Raw genomic sequence first — 21,433 nt, 5'->3', positions numbered from 1 at the left:
AAATGAATAGCACGTTGTTTTATTTCATAATTTATACATATTAACACATTTTTATTATTAGGTGTAATTAAGTGTAAGGTACAACATAGGTACAGTTCCTACATTTTACGAAATCGTTGGCTCACTCAAGCATAGTGATATTTTCACAGTCACTGTTTGGTGTTTTTTCCCCAAGTGCACCAATGTTGTTAATTCCTATAGCAAAAGAATAATTCTGGAGCACCCAGCATGTTGTCACCTGTGTCTACTCCCTCAGGCCCAGCAGCGGCGCTAGCAGCAGCCTCCAGGCCTGCCGAGGCCGAGGTAGAGGCCCCCATTCGTCAGCGTATATGTAGGGGAGGAGCACCCCGCATGTGTCACCTGTGTCTACTCCCTCAAGCCCAGCAGCGGCGCCAACAGCAGCCCCGAGGCCTGCCGAGGCCGAGGCAGAGGCCCGCGCTCGTCGGCGTATATGTAGGGGAGGCGGAGCACCCAGTAGGCGGAGCCCGAGAGCTCGATGGGCTCGGAACCAGCCGGTTCAGGCACGAAGATCGGTCCGCCGGTTACTGGTTGGACCTGGAAAAAAACAGTAGTTAATATTTCCTGACAATGTTTCTCGCCAGCTACCAAAGTAAAATGAAGTTTAATTCACTAATCTTAGGGTCTGAAGTCACATAAACAGGTGCTTTCGAAGTGACGACAACTCCCATCAGCTGAACGAGCATATTATATTATTAGTGCCTCGGCGACACATATAGCAGCATATCGGAGGTGCCTAGGCGTTTTATTTACCTACAATATTTGTGGCTAACTACCATTTTAAAATAAACCTTAACCCACTAACCTTAGGGTCTAAAGTCACATGAACGGGTGCCTTAGGAGTGACTACAAACTCCCATCAGTTGAGCCAGCATAGTGTTAGTCCCTCGGCATAGACACGCCGCGTAGAGCGGCATGTCGGAGGTGGCTAGGCGTTTTATTTCCCTACAATGTTTGTCGCTAACTACCAATCTAAAATTAACCTTAACCCACTAACCTTAGGGTCTAAAGTGACATGTACCATTGTCAGTTCTTGTTAAATGTATCTTCAACTATTTGCATTAGCTATCTAAAACTTAAATCCACTTTAACTACCAATCTAAAATTAACCTTAACCCACTAACCTTAGGGTCTAAAGTGACATGTACCATTGTCAGTTCGTGCTAAATGTATCTTCACCTTAGTATTTGCACTAGCTACCAATTTAAAACCAACCTAAGGCCACTAACCTTAGGGTCTAAAGTCACATGAACGGGCGCCTTCGGAGTGACAACATGTACTCTCATCAACTGAGCCAGCATAGTATTAGTCCCTCGGCATAGACACGGCGCATATAGCGGCATATCGGAGGCGGCTAGCCGTGCGCCCGCGGCGCCGGCGTCGCGGCCGCACGCGCCGCCGCCTCCGTTCACTACGGTGTCGGGAGAGGACATCATGAATCTGAAATGATGGAGAACTGTTGGAGCAATTATTTCATGAAATGGATGCTGCCAAAAATACTGGAGTGCGGGGGACGAGGTGAGCGAGGTCCCGTGCCGTGATTGGTCCGTTCAAAGACATGGACGTCACATAAAGACGTCGACTCGTAAATGGAGTAGAACTACCGTATATTGCGGCAGAGGGGGTAGAGCTACTATGCTCAGTCTGGAGGATGTCTTGTCTGTGTTATTAGGCAATAGGATAGAGAAATCTGATTGATATCCAAACCAAATCTAAATATATTTCATCCAGTACACACATTAATGGTAATTTTTTAAAGTGAAATATCTATCCTAAAGGTGGTATTCCACCTGTCTACTGTCATTGCATTTCACTCTCTCATTAAGCAAGATGTGAGACGCAATACACATTGGAAAAAGAAATTGAATAGGTGGAATACCATCCTAAGTGAAAATCTTGAAAAATCTGTCAGGATCACTTATAAAATTAAAAATTGTTACAAAATTGACTTCGTTGCGAAGCGAAAGGCCGGCTGTAGCAGAGTAGAATTCGGACTGGTCTTAATATTAGACATGAGACTGAAGGCGCAACGATGAGCGATGAGGCTCGAGGGTTATGCTTCGCATGGGGCCGAAAGTCTAGAGTGTTCTAGAGAGGAACGTTCTGTCTGGCTTGGCCGGAACCCAAACAAAGAAGGAGCAAAAAATACTGCTGTCGAAATTTAAAACACACAAAACATTTTACTTTCTTCACTGCGTCTACGTCTCTGAGTTGTCAATTTTTTCTATAATTCCGATTAATTACATTAAGAACAAACACTTACCTGTGCCCACGGGGACACTCGTATTCAAAACCCAGGAATATCTTGACGGTGAGGTGATGCGGTACGGTGCCTTTGCCGCGCCCGCGTGCCGACGCTTGTGCTGCTCGCCACGCGCTTACTTGCTCCATACTAGAACATACAGAAAACATATCGAGCTGATTTAAAGCGCCAATGATTTTAAGCCTTGGTTTCCTGACGTTATATTGGAGGAAAACACAACTGTTATACAACGTTTCGCGGTACGCAATATACAGTCGTCAAAGATATGTTTACACTGTTGCACCTTACTCCTTTGTAATAAGGCGAAAATTGTAAACATATCATTGACGTCGGCTGTACAGCGTCAATTGTCACTTATAACGTTCCCCCTCGTGTGGACCATGGACCCGCCGGTCTACATACACGCTTGTCCAAGCTACTGAAGTAGCCTGGTCTTTGCATATGCACGGGCAACTAAGATAACTGGGGCGAGGACAACAAACCAAGTTGCTTCAAACAGCTTCCTCGTAAGGCGACTTATCCTTTGTAGACCCCTATTAACACTTAGGCATTTTGTTAGACATGTTTATATTTAGAAGTGCTCACGCCGAATACCTACAGTTAAAATATCAGTTTAAGGCCGTCAGTTCGCACCGTTTAACAGACGATCTTGAACTAGCCGTTTGTATTGGAGTTTGCTGTAGGATCTATAATTATTTTTCCAAAAGAGACCAAGAGAAGGCTGACAGCAGTACTGCTGGACACTGATGACTGACCGCACTCTGGCGTCCCACGGCAGCAGGTATTTGGTGTGCGGGAGCAGCCCGGGCTGCAGGTGCTCGGGCAAGCCCAGGCTGTGCAAGTACAGCGAAGAGGCCCCGAGGAGACCAGGGGCAGGAGGCAGTACAGGACTGTATGATAACTGACCGCACTCTGGCGTCCCACGGCAGCAGGTAGTTGGTGTGCGGGAGCCGCCCCGGCTGCAGGTGCTCGGGCAGGCCCAGGCTGTGCGAGTACAGCGAGGAGGCTCCGAGGAGACCAGGGGCAGGAGGCAGTACAGGACTGTATGATAACTGACCGCACTCTGGCGTCCCACGGCAGCAGGCAGTTGGTGTGCGGGTGCAGCCCCGGCTGCAGGTGCTCGGGCAGGCCCAGGCTGTGCGAGTACAGCGAGGAAGCTCCGAGGAGACCAGGGGCAGGAGGCAGTACAGGACTGTATGATAACTGACCACACTCTGGCGTCCCACGGCAGCAGGTAGTTGGTGTGCGGGGGCAGCCCCGGCTGCAGGTGCTCGGGCAGGCCCAGTCTGTGCGAGTACAGCGAGGAGGCTCCGAGGAGACCAGGGACAGGAGGCAGTACAGGACTGTATGATAACTGACCGCACTCTGGCGTCCCACGGCAGAAGGTAGTTGGTGTGCGGGAGCAGCCCCGGCTGCAGGTGCTCTGGCAGGCCCAGTCTGTGCGAGTACAGCGAGGAGGCTCCGAGGAGACCAGGGACAGGAGGCAGTACAGGACTGTATGATAAGTCACCGCACTCTGGCGTCCCACGGCAGCAGGCAGTTGGTGTGCGGGAGCAGGCCCGGCTGCAGGTGCTCGGGCAGGCCCAGGCTGTGCGAGTACAGCGAGGAGGCTCCGAGGAGACCAGGGGCAGGAGGCAGTACTGGACTGTATGATAACTGACCGCACTCTGGCGTCCCACGGCAGCAGGTAGTTGGTGTGCGGGAGCAGCCCCGGCTGCAGGTGCTCGGGCAGGCCCAGGCTGTGCGAGTACAGCGAGGAGGCGCCGAGGAGACCAGGGGCAGGAGGCAGTACAGGACTGTATGATAACTGACCGCACTCTGGCGTCCCACGGCAGCAGGTAGTTGGTGTGCGAGAGCAGCCCCGGCTGCAGGTGCTCGGGCAGGCCCAGGCTGTGCGAGTACAACGAGGAGGCTCCGAGGAGACCAGGGGCAGGAGGCAGTACAGGACTGTATGATAACTGACCGCACTCTGGCGTCCCACGGCAGCAGGTAGTTGGTGTGCGGGAGCAGCCCCGGCTGCAGGTGCTCGGGCAGGCCCAGGCTGTGCGAATACAGCGAGGAGGCTCCGAGGCACACCAGGGACCAGGAGGAGAAGGCTGGTAGCAAGCCTGGGGGGGAGGCCGTGTGCAGCATTCCGGGGAGGTACTCCGTGGTCGAGGGTTGCCGGGTTATCACTTTTTCTGTAAAAGGAAATAGTTTTTAAAAAGTGTTGACAGTTTTGCAGCTCCGTGTACAGTCAAGGTCTAAATCGACACTGACAATGTGCCAGAAATGTTTACACGATTGTATTGCCTCGGAGTTTTATCCGTATCGATATATTAGACCTTTACTGTACACGTCGAGCCAGTGTACGGCCTGAATGCCAGGCGTCCACTAGACCTTTCAACGGAGCGGGCAGCGGCAAATTCCTCTGGCGACCTAGCCAAAGTGACCATCCCTTGCGCTTCGCTATCAAATCGTTTTGTGTCTCTCTATCACTCTTCCATATTAGTGTGACAGTGACAGTTGCGTTTCGTTCACTACGGAGCGTTAGCGATTGGCATGTTGTCTACAGGGCCTGTTCAGTTTGCAATCAAGAAATCTCACATCAAGCCAAAGACTTCAACAGACGCGCGCGGCTACATCCCAATATCAACCTTTGTGCATTCCGACATGATTTACGACGACGCACTGCACTCGATAGGGTAGCGTTCAAGCGCCCAAGCGCTTAAACACGGCCTTTTTAAAGCTTCAGTTTACAAAGCAAACGACAAGTTGCCTTCATTAAACTTCTTTTTTATGATTTGCTGGAACCACCGGCCGCCTCGCAGCCCTCGTGCGGCCCTCACCGTGGTCCCGCGCGGGCACTAGGTACTGCGGCGCGGGCTCGTCGTCGCCGGAGCCGGGGGACAGCGCGTCGCCCGCCGACCAGCCCGAGCAGCCCGAGTTGCCGTCCGACGCCCGGGGCTCGGGCTCCGCCTCTTGAGAACCAGCTTTCACTGACGCGGCCCTGAAAAAAATTGTATAAAATGTCATAGTGTCTCATTGCGTGTGCTTATAATTGTCATTGCACATGTTACATCTATCTTGGGCTTGTTAGAAGAGGACTTGCATAGGTTATAATAGGGGGTATTACTGCAATGTTCTGCCGCCAGAGTGAAGCACTAGCTCCTCTAGTAAATCATAGAGTAACTTATACACACTGTGCCTTAATCATAATAATCATAATCATTTATTTGCACATAAAAAGGGTTGTAAGGGTGTTTAAATTGTTTTTTGACAAGTTTTCACAGATCAAGGCGGTTTGTTAACAAGGGCCTACCGGGAAACGCGAAAATCGAAATTTAGTTATCTGCCTCTTTATCGCTCGTATAAGCAAGAGTAACAGAGAGGTTAAATAACGAAATTTCGATTTTCTTGTTTCGCGGTAGACCCCCAGATTGTGACGGATAGTGGTAGTGGCGCCTCCTACGCGCAGAGTTTCGCGTAATATTCCCTATTCATTCATCATGGGTCTTTTTTGAGCTCCAGTCAGGCTTCTGAAGTTATTCTAAATTCGTTGAACTGTACCTGTAGGTGGGCGTGGAGGGGGTGAACACGGGGAACGCCACAGACGTCAGAGTGGAACAGACTCCGCACTCAGTGGCCGCGGTGGTGTAGAACGTGCAGTTGGCCGCTTTCACTGTGTACGGGTCGTCGCGGGAGCACTTGCTGCGGCCGCAGTTGCACGCGCTGATGTAGCGGACGCCTGATGAGTGCTCTTTTGTGTTGTCACTGTAAAAAAGTTCTAAAATGTAGGACTATACTAAATATATAAGTCTATATAGTGAAACTAACCGTGAAAACTAAATAGGTGTTTTAAAGGCATAAATCACAAAAAAATGTTAAGTATTTTTTTGGTTATATTTTTTATTTAAGGACAGGAGAGGCCTTTACCCAGCAATGGGATACAATATCGGCTAAAAAAATTAGGTCTAATCTCAAAAATCATAAATCTTTAGATGTGGCCGCAGGCACCGTACGAAATATCTTGGCCGAGCACTCAACCTATTTGTCGGTTACTAACGCTACACTTCAATATTTTTGAAAATGTTATATTACAGTACACCTACGAAGCCAAGTTAAAATATCATAAGATTTGACCTGTGACATGTAGGTACTTACTGCTCGGGATGTATGCAGGGATGGGCGGTGAGCGAGGGCGCTTCGCACAGGGACCGGGAGCGCCAGGCGGCCATGCAGGCGGCCCGCAGGCGCGCCTCCGCAGCCCCTGCTACGGGACCGCGGGCCATCGTGTGTAGCACGCCTAACGCCACGCTCACCTGCACAAAAAATATTGTTGAATCTAGAGCCAAGCTAATTCATAAAACTGACTATTTACACCAAGAAAATGCTTTTACAAGAAACAACGGATCTGCCACCCTAGAATACTTTTCTAAAATACATTTGTACAGTTCAGATGCATAGAGACATGTCCCTTTTTGTTAAACTTTAAACGCAAAGTCTGACCCGCTACTTTTAATGCTGTCTGTACATACTAAATACATCAAAACAGAAGAAATGTAACAATAAATGTGAAAAATTTACTTGCCTTGTGCGCGTGGTGTTGGCTGGAGTAGTGCGCCGGTAAACCCTCGGCGTATGACGCTTGCGCGATGGGTAACACCTAATACAGTAACTTAGTTAACATTTAATAAAACACAGCTATAGTGGGTCGCATGGAGCCACCTGCCTCGCGAGGAAAATGCCGCGCGAAGCATTGACTTTGAACACGTGCCTCGCCTCGAGGTATTACGGCGGTGCGTGTGATTGCCTCGGGCGGGGCACGTCTTTATCCGAGCTGTTTCGCGCGGCAATTTCTTCGAGTAAGATCCTTATAATGGATCGAAACGAATCAAGTCAAGTCAGAGAGTCGTGTCACAAGTTATTTGTTCTTTATAGGGCATTCATTTTGCCTATTAAAAAAGCTGTCAGATATGAGGTGTCATTCCATTTACAGTAAATTAATTGTTTCAATATTCTTTTGAATTGTATGCCGTATAGTGCATAGTTTACTAACCTTAGCACATCGGGCATGCGAGAACCGAACATCTGTAGCGAGGGAGTCGTGCAGGGCTCCGCCCTCGACAGCCGGGGACTCCAAGTACAGTGGCGCTAACGCCTGCGCCGCGGAGCGCCAAGTCGATGCCGCTGGCAGCTGAGTACATATATTATTTACTTTGTACCTTGGGTAAAATTCTTGACTCAATCAACATTAACAATTGGAATTGCATATCTGATTCCACAAAATTAAATATAATAAAAAAACTTCACATCTTAAAGATGAGATAAATTATATTTAAAGGTCTTTCCGAAATTAGTAGTTTTTACAAATGTACCTCAAATAAAGACTGAAGAACTGCTCATAGCATATTTCTCCAAAGATACAAATATCACTAGACTCCCTAGAGAAACTGCCTTTGGCGTGAAAATGTTACCATCAAATTCCTCTGCAAACGCCAGATCTACATGTGTCTGTATAAACTGCCGTAGCTCCCCCTCTCTCAGCCCTATTGTCTATGGTTCATATTTCCCGACATTATCATCGAATCCGCACGAGGCCGCGAACGAGCGTACTGACATCGCGCGCGCAGGGGCCAAGTCTCGCAACACATATAACACAAACTCAACTTACCTCAAAGAATGAAGTACTCATAGCGTATTTCCCAACATTATCATCAAACCCCTCTCCGAACGCCAAGTCCACGTGTCCCTGTATAAACTGCCTAAGCCCCCCTCTCTCAGGCCGGTGGTCCACGGGTTCGACTCCAGCGCAGCGCCGCACGAGGCCACGCACGAGCGCGCTGACGTCGCGCGCGCAGGGAGCTTCGTCCGCGCTCATGTATACGAACTCTTCGTTCTTCGGGATGGCGAAGAGGGATTTGGCACTGTAGACGAGAAATGTAATCGTGAATCGTCGAGGTATGCAGTTTATACTGAAAAACCTCTGCATATTAAGATCCAACCTCAAATGAGCAAACAAGAATAGTTCAATAGCGGCCTCCTAGGCTAGTCGGTAGTGACCCTGCCTACGAAGCAGGTGAGGTCCCGCGTTCGAATCCTGGTAAGGGCATTTATTTGTGTGTCCTTTACGAAAAAAAAACAACAATAAAAAACCGGGCAAGTGCGAGTCGGACTCGCGCACGAAGAGTTCCGTACCATATAAAAAAAACGGCAAAAAAAAAAAACGGTCACTCATCCAAGTACTGACCCCGCCCGACGTTGCTTAACTTCGGGCAAAAATCACGTTTGTTGTATGGGAGCCCCACTTAAATCTTTATTTTATTCTGTTTTTAGTTTTTTCTATTTATTCTTATAGCGGCAACAGAAATACATCAACTGTGAAAATTTCAACTGTCTAGCTATCACGGTTCGTGAGATACAGCCTGGTGACGGACAGCGGAGTCTTAGTAATAGGGTCCCGTTTTACCCTTTGGGTACGGAACCCTAAAAAAAAAACATTTAATCAGGCGAAATAAACCCTATTTGTACAGTTTTTTCTTTTGCCAAACTGCAGGACAGACAAGAATATTTGTACATGAGTTATGGATGTTATCTAAGTATGTATTTATCTATATAAGTATGTATATCGTCGCCTAGTGCCCATAGTACACGCTTCGCTTAGTTTGGGGCTAGGTTGATCTGTGCAAAATTGTCTCCAAACTATTTATTTTATTTAACGATCGGCCCCGCCGCTAGCCGCTGATCAAAAGGCGTTGACGCACCGTTACGCAGCTAGTGTTCGAGCGGTTTCGCACTACGTCCGATCCGAAGAAATAGTTCTACGGCTACTACGGACCATATTTCCACGGGTTCGGATCGGATGTAGTGCGAAACCGCTCTTACTGCGTATACGCTGCGTCAAGTTGACTGTGTTGAGTAGAAGATTTATATATTTTCGCTTATTGACAATTGTCTATTTTTTTTTGTGTGACAGATAATTTTTTGACAATTGTAGTATTATAAATGCCAAAGTAACAGTAAAGTTATTAAAGTAAAATACAAAATTACTATACCGAACATTCTCTTCACGTGTGAAAGTCTACACCAACATTGGCAAATTCACCCTGTGCAAATTTGCAGGGAGTAAGCCAGAAAAAAAAAGTAACAGTCTGTTTGTTTGTCTGGCACCACTTTGTGCTTTAAACGCTGAATTAATTTCATTTTAAAGTTTGGTATGGAGATAGTTTTAGACTGTGCAGACGAAGTCGCAGGCCGAAGAATATATAGTTATCAATACATAGCCAGTTTTTCCTTGGTCAACTCACCAAACATTCGTGATAATACGCGCTTTCCTCAGTATGAAGTACAACTGGTCTTCCACCGCGTGTTCTAGCCGCTTCAGGCCGGCAGGGTTCCTTGCTAAGGCCCGTGGAGCCCTACGGAAGTGGAAGAGGAGGCGCGGGCAACAGGAGCGCCCGTGCGCCTCCCACGCGCCGCCGAGGGAGGATACGGCGGCTGAGGTGCGAGGGGCCAGCTCGGTCCTAGTTGAGAAGGTTATGTTATTGCCTTGATTTTAATGGTTTTGTGTTATTCTTATTACCATGACTCATAATCATACAATAGATAATAGTATATTTTATGATCTTTGGATAAATACATATAATAATTTATGTAACTAATTAATCACATTATGCCTCTGCACACCTAGGGTGTCTTAAGCCGCGTCTCCATATTGCGCGGCAAGCCATCGAACATTGGCGCGCGCGGCAGCCGCGCGCAATGGATACCGGGCCGCCGCGCGCGCCAACTCGATCATTGGCGCGCTCGAACGCGCCGCGCGACGAACCATTCACTATCCGTGTTTCGACGCGCGGCAAAGGAATGTTCGCGCGCAGTTGGGACGGGTGTGTATATATTTGAGTTGGCTCGCGCGGCAGCATACATGGATAATGAAAAGTGTCGTACTTTAATTAAATTATATGGCACTAAACAGTTTCTATTGAACAGTAAATGTAGTGATTATCGCAACAGATCATTTTTCTATTTGGCTATACTTCGTTCCGAATAATAATTTTTTGTGATATAATGTGGTCGATCGTCGGATCGCCTGCCGCGCGCGGCCGCCGCGCATAAGTTCTAGATGGTGTCGAAATTGGCTCGCGCGCCAAAATGCAAGTGTGCCGCGGTCGAACATTGCTCGCGCGGCCGCCGCGCGATATCGAGACGCGCCTTTAGGACAGCAAATAACTAATGTTTGTTTGGGGATTCAAAGAGAGAAGCCAGACAAATTAGTTACTTTACATTGGATACGATAAAAAAAAAAACATGTTGGTGAAAGAAAATTGTTGAGAAAAAAAAAATTTAAGCCTTTATAAGGCAGAGGGAACATATTTCCCATCTGATTTTGAACGTTATTTCAAAGTGATAGGGTTCAAATTTACATAATTCCTGACACCCTTGTGCCTTATAAAGGGTTAATTTTAAATAAATTTATGGTATTTTGAATGTTTCACTCAATATTTTTTGTATGAATTCATTATGACAAAAACAAAATAAATATATGGACTTTTTGAATTAACCAAATATTATTGTTACTACTTTGAACTAACTTACCTATAAGCATCAATAGCTTTAAACAACTGCAGATATCCAAGATCAAACACCGGAGTAGGCGATGACAGCACCACTATGTGGCACAGATGGAACATCAGCGCCATAGCCTTGCAGGCCTCCGTTGCCAGCTCTCCAGCCGCCACGAGCCAGTGGGAAGCATCGGCATCCTTCTCCGTAGAGTTGGAGTTGTCATTGAGACTGGCTGCGAGAGTGGCCAACTGCTTGGTGTCCAGGTATGTGATTGCGTGGAGGAATAGTGTATTGTGGCGCTCATCCCAGTGGCATTCAATGCCATTCTATAACAATTAAAATGTGAAGTAATCATTGCAAATACTCTCAATTCTGTTTTCAGAATAGGTACCATGCTTAAACGAAAGAACATTTCTAAACAATGTAGAATAAGGTATAAAGAGAGGAAAAATTGTGTTTTCAAATGATGAAAGTTGAACAAGTTTTAAAGAGTTCATTGACACGGATTGAGTGTTGTGGACTATCCATGTAGGTTATGTTGCAAACATCAAGTAACGAAATAAATTTGTAATACATTCATACTCATAATTTAGGACTAATGATAAAGCTTTAGAGTTTAGAGTATCTAATATTACCTCTACAGTGGCCGATGAAGACAAGAGCGGTGTTGTTTTATTTGGGTACCGATATGGGGACTTGCCTATTATCCCAACTACAACTATGCGCTCTTTTTTAGAGAACTCCGGTATATCTGCTAACGAAAAGTTCTTCATTTTGGCCAGTATTCATGTGAAGAACGCTTTTTCCGAAAACTGCATAAATGCAAATACGAGAGAAATGTTTACAAAATACGTCAAACGTCAAACGACACAGATACGAGGACAACCAAGACAAAAACGTTTTGCAAGTGCATATTTAACCAAAGAGTACTGATACGTGTAAGTTAACTCTGAAAAGTTAAAAATAATTTAATCAGCTGTTAATTACTTAAATTCGAGTGTTCTTCAAATGAACTAGAATTAGTTGACCATTTTACAAAAATATGCAAGTGCATGTTGGAAAGTGCTGGCTGTCTACGCTGTCATTGATATTTGAATTTGTTCTTGTGACATGTTTTTGATTTTGATGCATATCTATCAATCGTGTAACACGTAAGAATGTTTTCTCTCTAAATAAAATCATATTAATATTGCATCAATACACTTGTATTATTCTATCACTGCTTTCCACCATCAGTGGTAGCAGATCGCGGTTAGTAAAAAAATAAAAGTGATAAATAATATGCAAGAATAAAAAAGTGTAAAAGTGAGAAAAGAAAAATGGGTTCGAATTTTCGTAACATCGAAACATTAACGAAATCCAATTACGACACATGGTGCCTACAAGCACAAGCAATCTTAATAAGAAGCGACTTGTGGGAATACGCGAGCGGCGAAAAAAAATTATTGGAGACCGCGACTACTGAAGAAAAAAGTGCTTTTGAAAAAGAAGATAGAAAAGCAAGGTCTGAGCTATTACTGCTAATATCTCCAGCAGAACTTAAGCAAATTAAAGGTTGCAACACGTCAAAAGAGGTATGGGACAAATTAGTATCCATCTATCAAAGCTCGGGACCAGCCAGAAAAGCTACCCTATTAAAACAATTAGTTTTGAAGAAAATGTCACCTCAAGAAGACGTAAGAGACCATCTCAACAACTTCATGGATGTCGTAGGTAAACTAGAAGACATGAAAGTCACTATCAACTCAGAGCTGTTAAGCATAATGATGTTGTATAGTCTGCCTACAAATTTCGACAGCTTTAGAACGGCGATTGAGTCGAGAGATACTTTGCCTAGCCCTGAAACTCTCAAGGTAAAAATAATCGAAGAACATGAAGCAAGGAGGCAATCTGAGCCCCAAACTTCAGAAGCATTCTACATGAAAGCAAAGAAAAAGAGTTTAATGTGCAGCAATTGTAATAAAAAAGGGCATTCAACGGAAGATTGTTGGTCGAAGAAAAAACAAAAGAAAAACGTAAACAAAAATCAACAAAAGAGCTTCAATGTATGTCTGACAACTGAAACGTCAAAATTCAAAAATGGATCGTGGTGTCTTGACAGCGGCTGTACGTCGCACATGACAGGAGAAGAAGATTTGTTGACAAACCTAATCCCTGCATCTGATAAACTACGATTGGCGTCAGAAAAGCATACTGCAAATGTAGAAGGTAAAGGAAAAGTGGTACTACATGCTGATGAGTACGAATATACTTTAAAAAATACGCTTTACGTTCCGGACTTGACAAATAATCTAATGTCAGTAAGCAAAATAACAGATAATGGCTTTAAAGTCTTATTTGAAAAGAATGAAGCTAGTGTCCTAGAAGACGAAAGTGTAATCTTAAAAGCAAAGAGAAGAGACGGGTTATACTACCTTGAACTTGAAGAGCCGACGGAGACAGCAAATTTCACGCCTGTAGTAGAAAGCGAAATTATGAAGTGGCATAAAAAATTAGGTCACGTTAATGAGAGAGACCTGAAACTAATGCAAAGAAATGAGATGATAAGAGGACTTGATTTCAAAGAAAAATCTCTTGAACCGTGTGAAACCTGCATCAAAGGTAAAATGTCAACTCTACCATTTCAAAGCTATGGTGAAATATTCTCTACTGAGCCTCTACAGATAATATACAGTGATGTATGCGGTCCTTTTGAGCATCAATCAATGGGCGGTTCGAAGTATTACGTCACGTTCATAGACGACTTCACAAGATATTGCTGTGTATACTTCATGTCACAAAAAAGTGAAGTTATCGAAAAATTCAAGGAGTATAAGAAGAACGTCGAACTATTCCATAAAACCAAGATACAGAACCTCCATACAGACAATGGTGGTGAGTACCGATCAAAAGCTTTCGACAACCTCCTCAAAGAGTACGGTATAAACAGAAGACTGACTACTCCCTACACACCTCAATCAAACGGGTGTAGCGAGAGAAAAAACAGATCTCTGATGGAAAAAACAAGATGTCTAATGCTTGACTCCAACGTCCCTCCATATTTATGGGCAGAGGCAGTGAATACTGCTAATTACCTGATAAACAGGAGCCCAGCAAGAGCTCTGAAAGGAAGCTCGCCCTACGAGAAGTGGACAGGAAGAATACCATCAGGAAATCACCTACATGTATTCGGAAACAGAGCGTTTGTTTTGAATAAAAATCGCAGAGGAAAATTGACTGCGAAAGCTATTGAAGGAGTGTTTATAGGATATGCGAGAAACGCAAAAGGTTTCAGAATATACATACCGGCGAAAAATGACATTGTTATCAGCAGAGATGTACGAATAATGGAGAAGATGCATTTCAAAATGAATACTGATGAACAATATGAAAATATTCAACGGGAACGTTCAGAATCTAAAAAAGAAGAAATTGAAATTGAATTAGAACCTTGTAAAACTAATAATTACTTGCCTTTTCAGGAACCTAATCAATTTTCTTCGGATTCAGAGTCTTCTTTCCAACCTGCTGTTGCTGATCCAGAAATTTCAGAGCCATTTGAGATACCTGAACCTGCTCCAAGTGCAAGACCACAGAGAGTAGTGAGGCCGCCAGAATGGACACGAGATTACGAGCTAAGCAGTTGTGTTACTATGTCTACGTCTGAAAATAAAACTGACTGCTCGCTACTTACTTATGAAGAAGCTGTGATAAGCACGGACAAGCGAAATTGGGAGAAGGCAATTCAATCTGAGAAGGATTCACTCGAAAAGAACAACACGTGGGTAATAGTTGACAAGTCAGAAGCCAAAGGACACAAGATTCTGTCCAACAAATGGGTATTTAGAATAAAAGATGACGGTACGTACAAGGCGAGATTAGTCGTACGTGGCTGCGAGCAGAAAGGTAACCTGGATTTTGAAGAAATTTATAGCCCAGTTGTAAGTCAATCTGCTCTAAAGACATTATTAGCCGTTGCCGCATCTAAAAATTACTACTTCATGACTTTTGATGTCAAGACCGCTTTCTTATACGGCGAACTGACAGATGAAGTTTACATGAAACTACCTGTTGGCTATGACATTGGCCGTAATGGAACGGAAAAAGTTTGTCAATTACGAAAATCACTATACGGATTAAAACAAGCTCCGTTCACATGGAATAAAACCTTTACCCGAGCGATGTTTGATTTAGGTTTCAAGACAATCAAAACCGAAAGATGCGTATTCGTAAACGAAGACAAGTCAATAATAATCGGATTGTTTGTTGACGATGGACTTGTCATAGGAAAAGACCGAAAAAAGATAGACTGCATTTTGAAAAAACTTGAAACCAAATTCGAGATGAAAAGAAATGAAAATCCAAATACTTACCTGGGTATGGAAATTCATAACTCCAAAGAAGGAATAAGGTTGACGCAGAAGACCTATATTAACGATATTTTGGAAAAATATAATATGAAAGATGCTAAATCTTGTGACACACCTGGAAGCAACGATGCCAAGTCGACACAGGAAACTCCTCAGGAGAAGGAATACCCCTATAGAGAGGCAGTGGGGAGTCTACTGTATCTATCGACCAGAACGAGACCTGACATCGCACAGGCTGTAAATTTAGTTAGCAGAAATGTTGAAAATCCGACTAAACAAGATGTCGTAAAAGTGAAGAGGATATTCAGATATCTAGTTGGAACTAAAGAGAAGGGTATACTGTTTAAAAGAAATAGCCCGTTAGAAATCATAAATGCTTACTCGGACTCTGACTATGCGGGAGATCCGAAGACGAGACGAAGCACATCTGGCTCAGTACTTATGATAGCAAATGGACCTGTTTCATGGGCATCCAAGAGACAACCCATAGTGTCCCTTTCATCTACAGAAGCTGAATTTATTGCTGCAGCAGAATGCTGTAAAGAAGCGTTATACCTAAAATCGTTCTTAAAGGAAATAACAGATATAGAAGCAAAAGTTAATCTGCATGTTGACAATCAAAGCTCAATACAGCTAGTAAAATCTGGATCCTGCAACAAAAGATCTAAGCATATAGACGTGCGATACCATTTCATACATGAACACTTTGTGCAAGGGCTGATCAATATAAACTACTGCCCAACCGAAGTACAGCTAGCGGATTGAAAGCCCACCCTGTGAGCCTTGTTCTGGGGATTATTATGCTGCTTTCAAATATAAAGACGATGTTCTTCTTGACAGGTTTATAATTAATATTCGTTTTACAAAGCAAGTTTCTCATTAAGCCGCCATACTTCACAAGTTGACAGGCAAAAGCTAAGAGTCACAGATAACATATATCAGCCCTACGCACTGTCATTAGAACTAATATTACAATCATCGTACGTTGGTACACTGTATTAGCCATATTGTTTTATTAAGCCGTTACGTTGTTAAGCTTGGAATAATACTATATAATATAAACTAGTACAGAATATAAAATGCTAATATTCGGCCAATCCTGAAGTACAACGCGTCTCTGCGTTTTAAAGAGTTAAACATAAGTAATCCACATTATACATACTTAATGCACACCAGAACAATAGAATCAATATTACTCAACTTATGAACTATATCACTACAGGCATTCCTCAAATGCCTGCAACGACTCACTCTTATAAACTACATCAATACATGCCTTCACATGTTATTGACTCACTGTTTCTTACAAACTACATCAATGCATGCTTTTACATGTCATTGACTCACTGTTACATCAATACATACATTCACATGTTATTGACTCACTGTTACTTATAAACGACATCAATACATGGATTCAAATGCACATGCCATTGACTCACTGTTACTCATTTAATACATCGATACATGGGTTCACATGTTAATGACTCACTGATACTTAATACATGGATTCACATGTCATTGACTCGCTTTAAATCACTTAATGCATCATTACATGGACTCACTGTTACTCACTGAATACATCAATACATGGGTTCACTTGTCATTGACTCACTGATACTTAATAAATGGACTCACATGTCATTGACTCACTTTAAATCAATACATCATTACAAGGACTCACTGTTACTCATATAATACATCATTACATGGGTTCACTAGTCATTGACTTACTGATACTTAATACATCATTATATGGATTCACATGTCATTCACTGTTAATCACTTAATGCACCATTACATAGACTCACTGTTACTCATTTAATACAAAATACATGGATTCACATTTATCATTGACTCACTGTTATTTGTTACATCAATACATGGACTAACATGTCATTGTCTCACTGATACTCACTTAATAGATCAATACATGGACTTACATGTCTTTGACTCAGTTACTCATTTACTATATCAATACATGGACTCATGTCAGTTACTCACTGTTACTCATTTTATACAAAAATACATGGATTCACATATATCATTAACTCACTGTCACTCGTTACATCAATACATGGACTAATATGTTATTGCTTTCACTGTTACTCATTTACTATATCAATAGGTACATAATACATACCATTGCCTCACTGTTACTCATTGAATACAAAAATAAATGGATTTACATATCATTGATTCACTATTATTCATTTACTACATCATTGCAGCTCTCCACCTGCAATGCCTCACTGTTAATGTATGTACCATATATAGCTCACTCAAATTTAATAATTGCATGTCTTTTATACTGAATCACTCTTTATTGTTTGACATATTACCAAATTGCTATATTATTCTTTATAAATTCGCTCTTATAACTCCTGTGTTACAAATTATTATACAATACCTTTTTTTTTTTAACGTCACAAAATGTATTATTCTTTATAAATTCGCTCTTATAATTACTCTTGTGTTACAAATTATTATACAATACGTTTTCTCATTAAGGTCACAAAATGTATTATTCTTTAAAAAATTCGCTCTTATAATAATTACTCTTGTGTTACAAATTATTATACAATACGTTTTCTCTTTAAGGTCACAAAATGTATTATTCTTTCAAAATTCGCTCTTATAATAATTACTCTTGTGTTACAAATTATTATACAATACGTTTTCTCATTAAGGTCACAAAATGTATTATTCTTTAAAAATTCGCTCTTATAATAATTACTCTTGTGTTACAAATTATTATACAATACGTTTTCTCTTTAAGGTCACAAAATGTATTATTCTTTAAAAATTCGCTCTTATAATTACTCCTGTTGTTACAAATTATTATACAATAAGTACTTCTCTTTAAGGTCACAAAATTCTCTAACTCACTTTTTTTTTTAAATGATCATGGATAAGTACCTATATATAAAATAAATAAATATTAGGGAACATCTTCACTGGTCAGGTACTTAACTATCTCTTAATAATATAAGTTTCTCTGTTTCACTTCATAACCAGTTGTATTGAATTGAATATATCTTTCACAATTTCATTATATTCATATTACTGTTACTCTTGTAGTGATCTCATCACAATTTCAACACAAAGATAAATAGGTAATATTTTAAACAGTCACATGCATAATTTAAGTTTTTAAGTCTCTTGACTCTCTTGTATTCCAAATTCCAAGTTATTATCACAAATATTAGTTTGCTAAGCATTTCAATTTTGCAACAGCTATGAATACTACTTTATTTTAAATTATGATTAATAAACCTCAAATTGATCATGATCACACCTTTTCACTAGGCTTGTGCCTGCTCATTCACTACAGAGAGTGCTCTGCTCTCGGTCAAAAGAACTATTTCGGTCTTTTAGTTCCTATAGTTAATGACTGACTCAAGCTTACTTTTCACATATATCATCATTATCTTTTATTTAATAACATCTTTAACATTATTAACATATATCAATTGTTGTGATAGTAAACATATTTACCCTCTGCTTTCACTCTGAATCACTATGTATGTATACTAGTATACTTATCTCCCACAAAAAAAATATTTTAAGCCTTAACACCTTGTTTATTAGTTTAGTACCCTCTCTATTAAGTTCTACATCAACTTATACCGGACATAAAATTATATCATTGCGCAACTCTAGGTATGAAATCATATTTACTAACTGTGCTGCAAATGGCAATTCAACCATTTATTACTTTAAGGGTCTAGCAAAGTTTATATATTCCTAAATCATCCTAAAGGACACATACACATAGAGTACACAACAGTCAGTGTTTTAATAATTTGTAGAGTATAATTTACTTTCATAAGGCGCTAACTGACTACCACTAAAGTGCCTGCAATAGCTTGTGAGCCCAATGAATAGGCTACATTCCTACTAGTCAAATCAGCTTCTTTTTTTAGAACTGTCAAAACGATTTTTTTAATATGGAATTTATATGGAAACATATATAATGACGTCACGGTAAACTCACCTACTTTTTATATTTCAATCCGATTTATGAAATACAAATTGTGTTTAAAAATAGCTGTTATCTATGTTTTTCTAATAATTATCTGGTGCTTTATTTCATGCACGGTTTGAAATAATTTATTTTAAGTATAGGAAACATCCCTGTTGTACATAATCCATCAGGAGTAACCGTGTACAACACTGCAGTCTATATATAAACATTACAGGACTTGAACAGGAAAACATTTTTACTAATTTCATACAAACATAAGTCATCAATAATTTTAACGACATTCTATAACATACTACAGTAATAAATAAAACTTAAATTATCATTCTGACATTGTCTACTTCTATGGTCACTACTTTCCTACCTACATGATTAACTAACAAATTGCATAAACCCCACAATAAAGTTATTAAGGTGACATGGACTGACCGGGTCCATGAGTAAATTTCAAACATCAGTTCTCTCTCTCTTTCTCTCAGGATGCTTGGTAGCTCAGGCTTTCAAAATCAACTTATGCCTGGTATTGTACCCTGCTAATATAAATTTACTTGAAATTATTACCTATTTTTTTTTTATATATGTTACCTGAACCAGCCTTTTTACTGAATATCTTTTTTTCGCTAGGTGGCTCTGCTACCGCCATCATCCAAAATTACGTCTCGCATTTTTACTTTGATATAAAAAAAACTACAATGTTTCGATCAAGAAATATCAACGTCAGTGAATTTTTATCAAACAAACTTTATGCACAAGTGTTATTATAGTGAATCCCGTGATATTTGTGGTATAAACTTGCCGAAACTTGTGATTTCTGAACCAAAGCAGGGGTGCGAAACTCCTGACTTCGGTCAAACTCGGCTCCGCTCGGCTCAGCATTGCTCCGAGCAATTATTAGGGTTGGCACCACTTGACTTCCTTTTGCGTGCACGACCACAGATAAGATAATCACTTGATTTTTGACAACCCTAAATAGCCGAAAGGGATAGTGCCATATATTAGAAAGGGACGGCATGATTCGACCCTGAAACGCTGTCAAACTTCGGTTTTGTAGGAAGTTTCCTTTCTGTTTTGACATTTAAGTGCTTACTTTTTACCCCATTATAAAATTCCATTCATGCACAGACTACCCTATTTCCAACTCCTGTAACTGTGATTCAATACAGAATACTGATGTAATAAAATATCTTGGTCTATTAGTAGATGAAAAACTGAATTTCAAAAACCACATTCACAAACTCTCTGCTAGAATAAGAAAATCCATATTTATTTTTAAAAAGCTTCGTAACACTGCCGATGATTCTGTGCTTAAATTAGTCTACACCGCGCTCTGTCGGTCTGTGATTAGCTACTGCATCACAGTTCACAGTTTGGGGAAGTGCGGCAAAAGACCCCTATGCTGGAAATTGAAAGGGCTCAACGCTCTGTTTTAAAATTGATGCTTAAAAAACCCTTTTGATTTCCAACCATAGATCTCTACGCCGAAGCCAAGGTCTTAACTGTATGTCAGCTATTTTTAATGAAAATCTCTTTACACACACACAAATTCTCAAAATTGTTGCCTTGCTATAGTTCTTTAATTAATAAACGCATCTTTAACTTACCAATTCCAGAAGTCCGTTCCGCCTTTGGGAAACTTTTTGGGGAAAGAGTCCGAGTGACTACTTACAACGCTTTGCTTAAACACTGCAACCTTAAATATTTACCATTATAGAAGCTAAAATACTCTTATTTAAATTTTTACATTCACTTACTTATGCCGAGACAGAAGATATTGTAGTTAAAATACTTTAAGTTTAGTTTCCATACCTTGCAATAAGATTGTATATTTTCTCTTACTTGTATTTAAGTGAAATTGAAATCGTTTATTGCATATCACATAGCAGCTTCGTGCTTCTCTTTAAGTTTGTTATTTGTAATTGTAACTTTATTGTGTAACTAGTTCAATAATTTTAACTGTAACTGGTTCCCCTCGATACAGGTGTAGCCTTGTGTGGAGACCTGGAGTCCCCTGACATATTCTGTTGTGTGTTTTTATTGATAATAAAATTTATGCTTATTCTTATTTTTATCTCACTTATTACCTAATGCCATTTTATCATGATAATAATTTTCTATGCCGTGTGAAAATATCTGATGGCAGGCCTCGCTACCATCTATGTGAATGAGATGAATGACTATTACAACAATCCATATCCAGAGACCTACTACTCACTTGTCTATATTATGGTGCATACTGATATTTGATATAGTACTGCCTTGCCTTGCACTTGACTT

General features: G+C 41.4%; 1 protein-coding gene across 1 annotated transcript; it reads right to left on the bottom strand.

The window, feature by feature from the left end:
• Positions 1–70: 70 nt before the first annotated feature.
• On the bottom strand, positions 71–11,610 carry LOC134806088 (nonsense-mediated mRNA decay factor SMG8). The gene is made up of 13 exons (XM_063779358.1): positions 11,461–11,610; positions 10,856–11,151; positions 9,568–9,783; positions 7,935–8,187; positions 7,320–7,457; positions 6,852–6,926; positions 6,425–6,582; positions 5,831–6,034; positions 5,110–5,270; positions 4,245–4,461; positions 2,282–2,410; positions 1,248–1,458; positions 71–555 (listed from the first exon to the last, which is right to left on the bottom strand). The coding sequence occupies exons 1-13, from the start codon at positions 11,596–11,598 to the stop codon at positions 367–369; spliced, it is 2,385 nt and encodes a 794-aa protein (XP_063635428.1). The 5' UTR covers positions 11,599–11,610; the 3' UTR covers positions 71–366.
• Between the last annotated feature and the right edge of the window lie 9,823 nt (positions 11,611–21,433).

Source organism: Cydia splendana, chromosome 2, assembly GCF_910591565.1.
Source record: "Cydia splendana chromosome 2, ilCydSple1.2, whole genome shotgun sequence".
Lineage (NCBI taxonomy): Eukaryota > Metazoa > Arthropoda > Insecta > Lepidoptera > Tortricidae > Cydia > Cydia splendana.
This window is presented reverse-complemented; position numbering and strand designations above follow the sequence as displayed.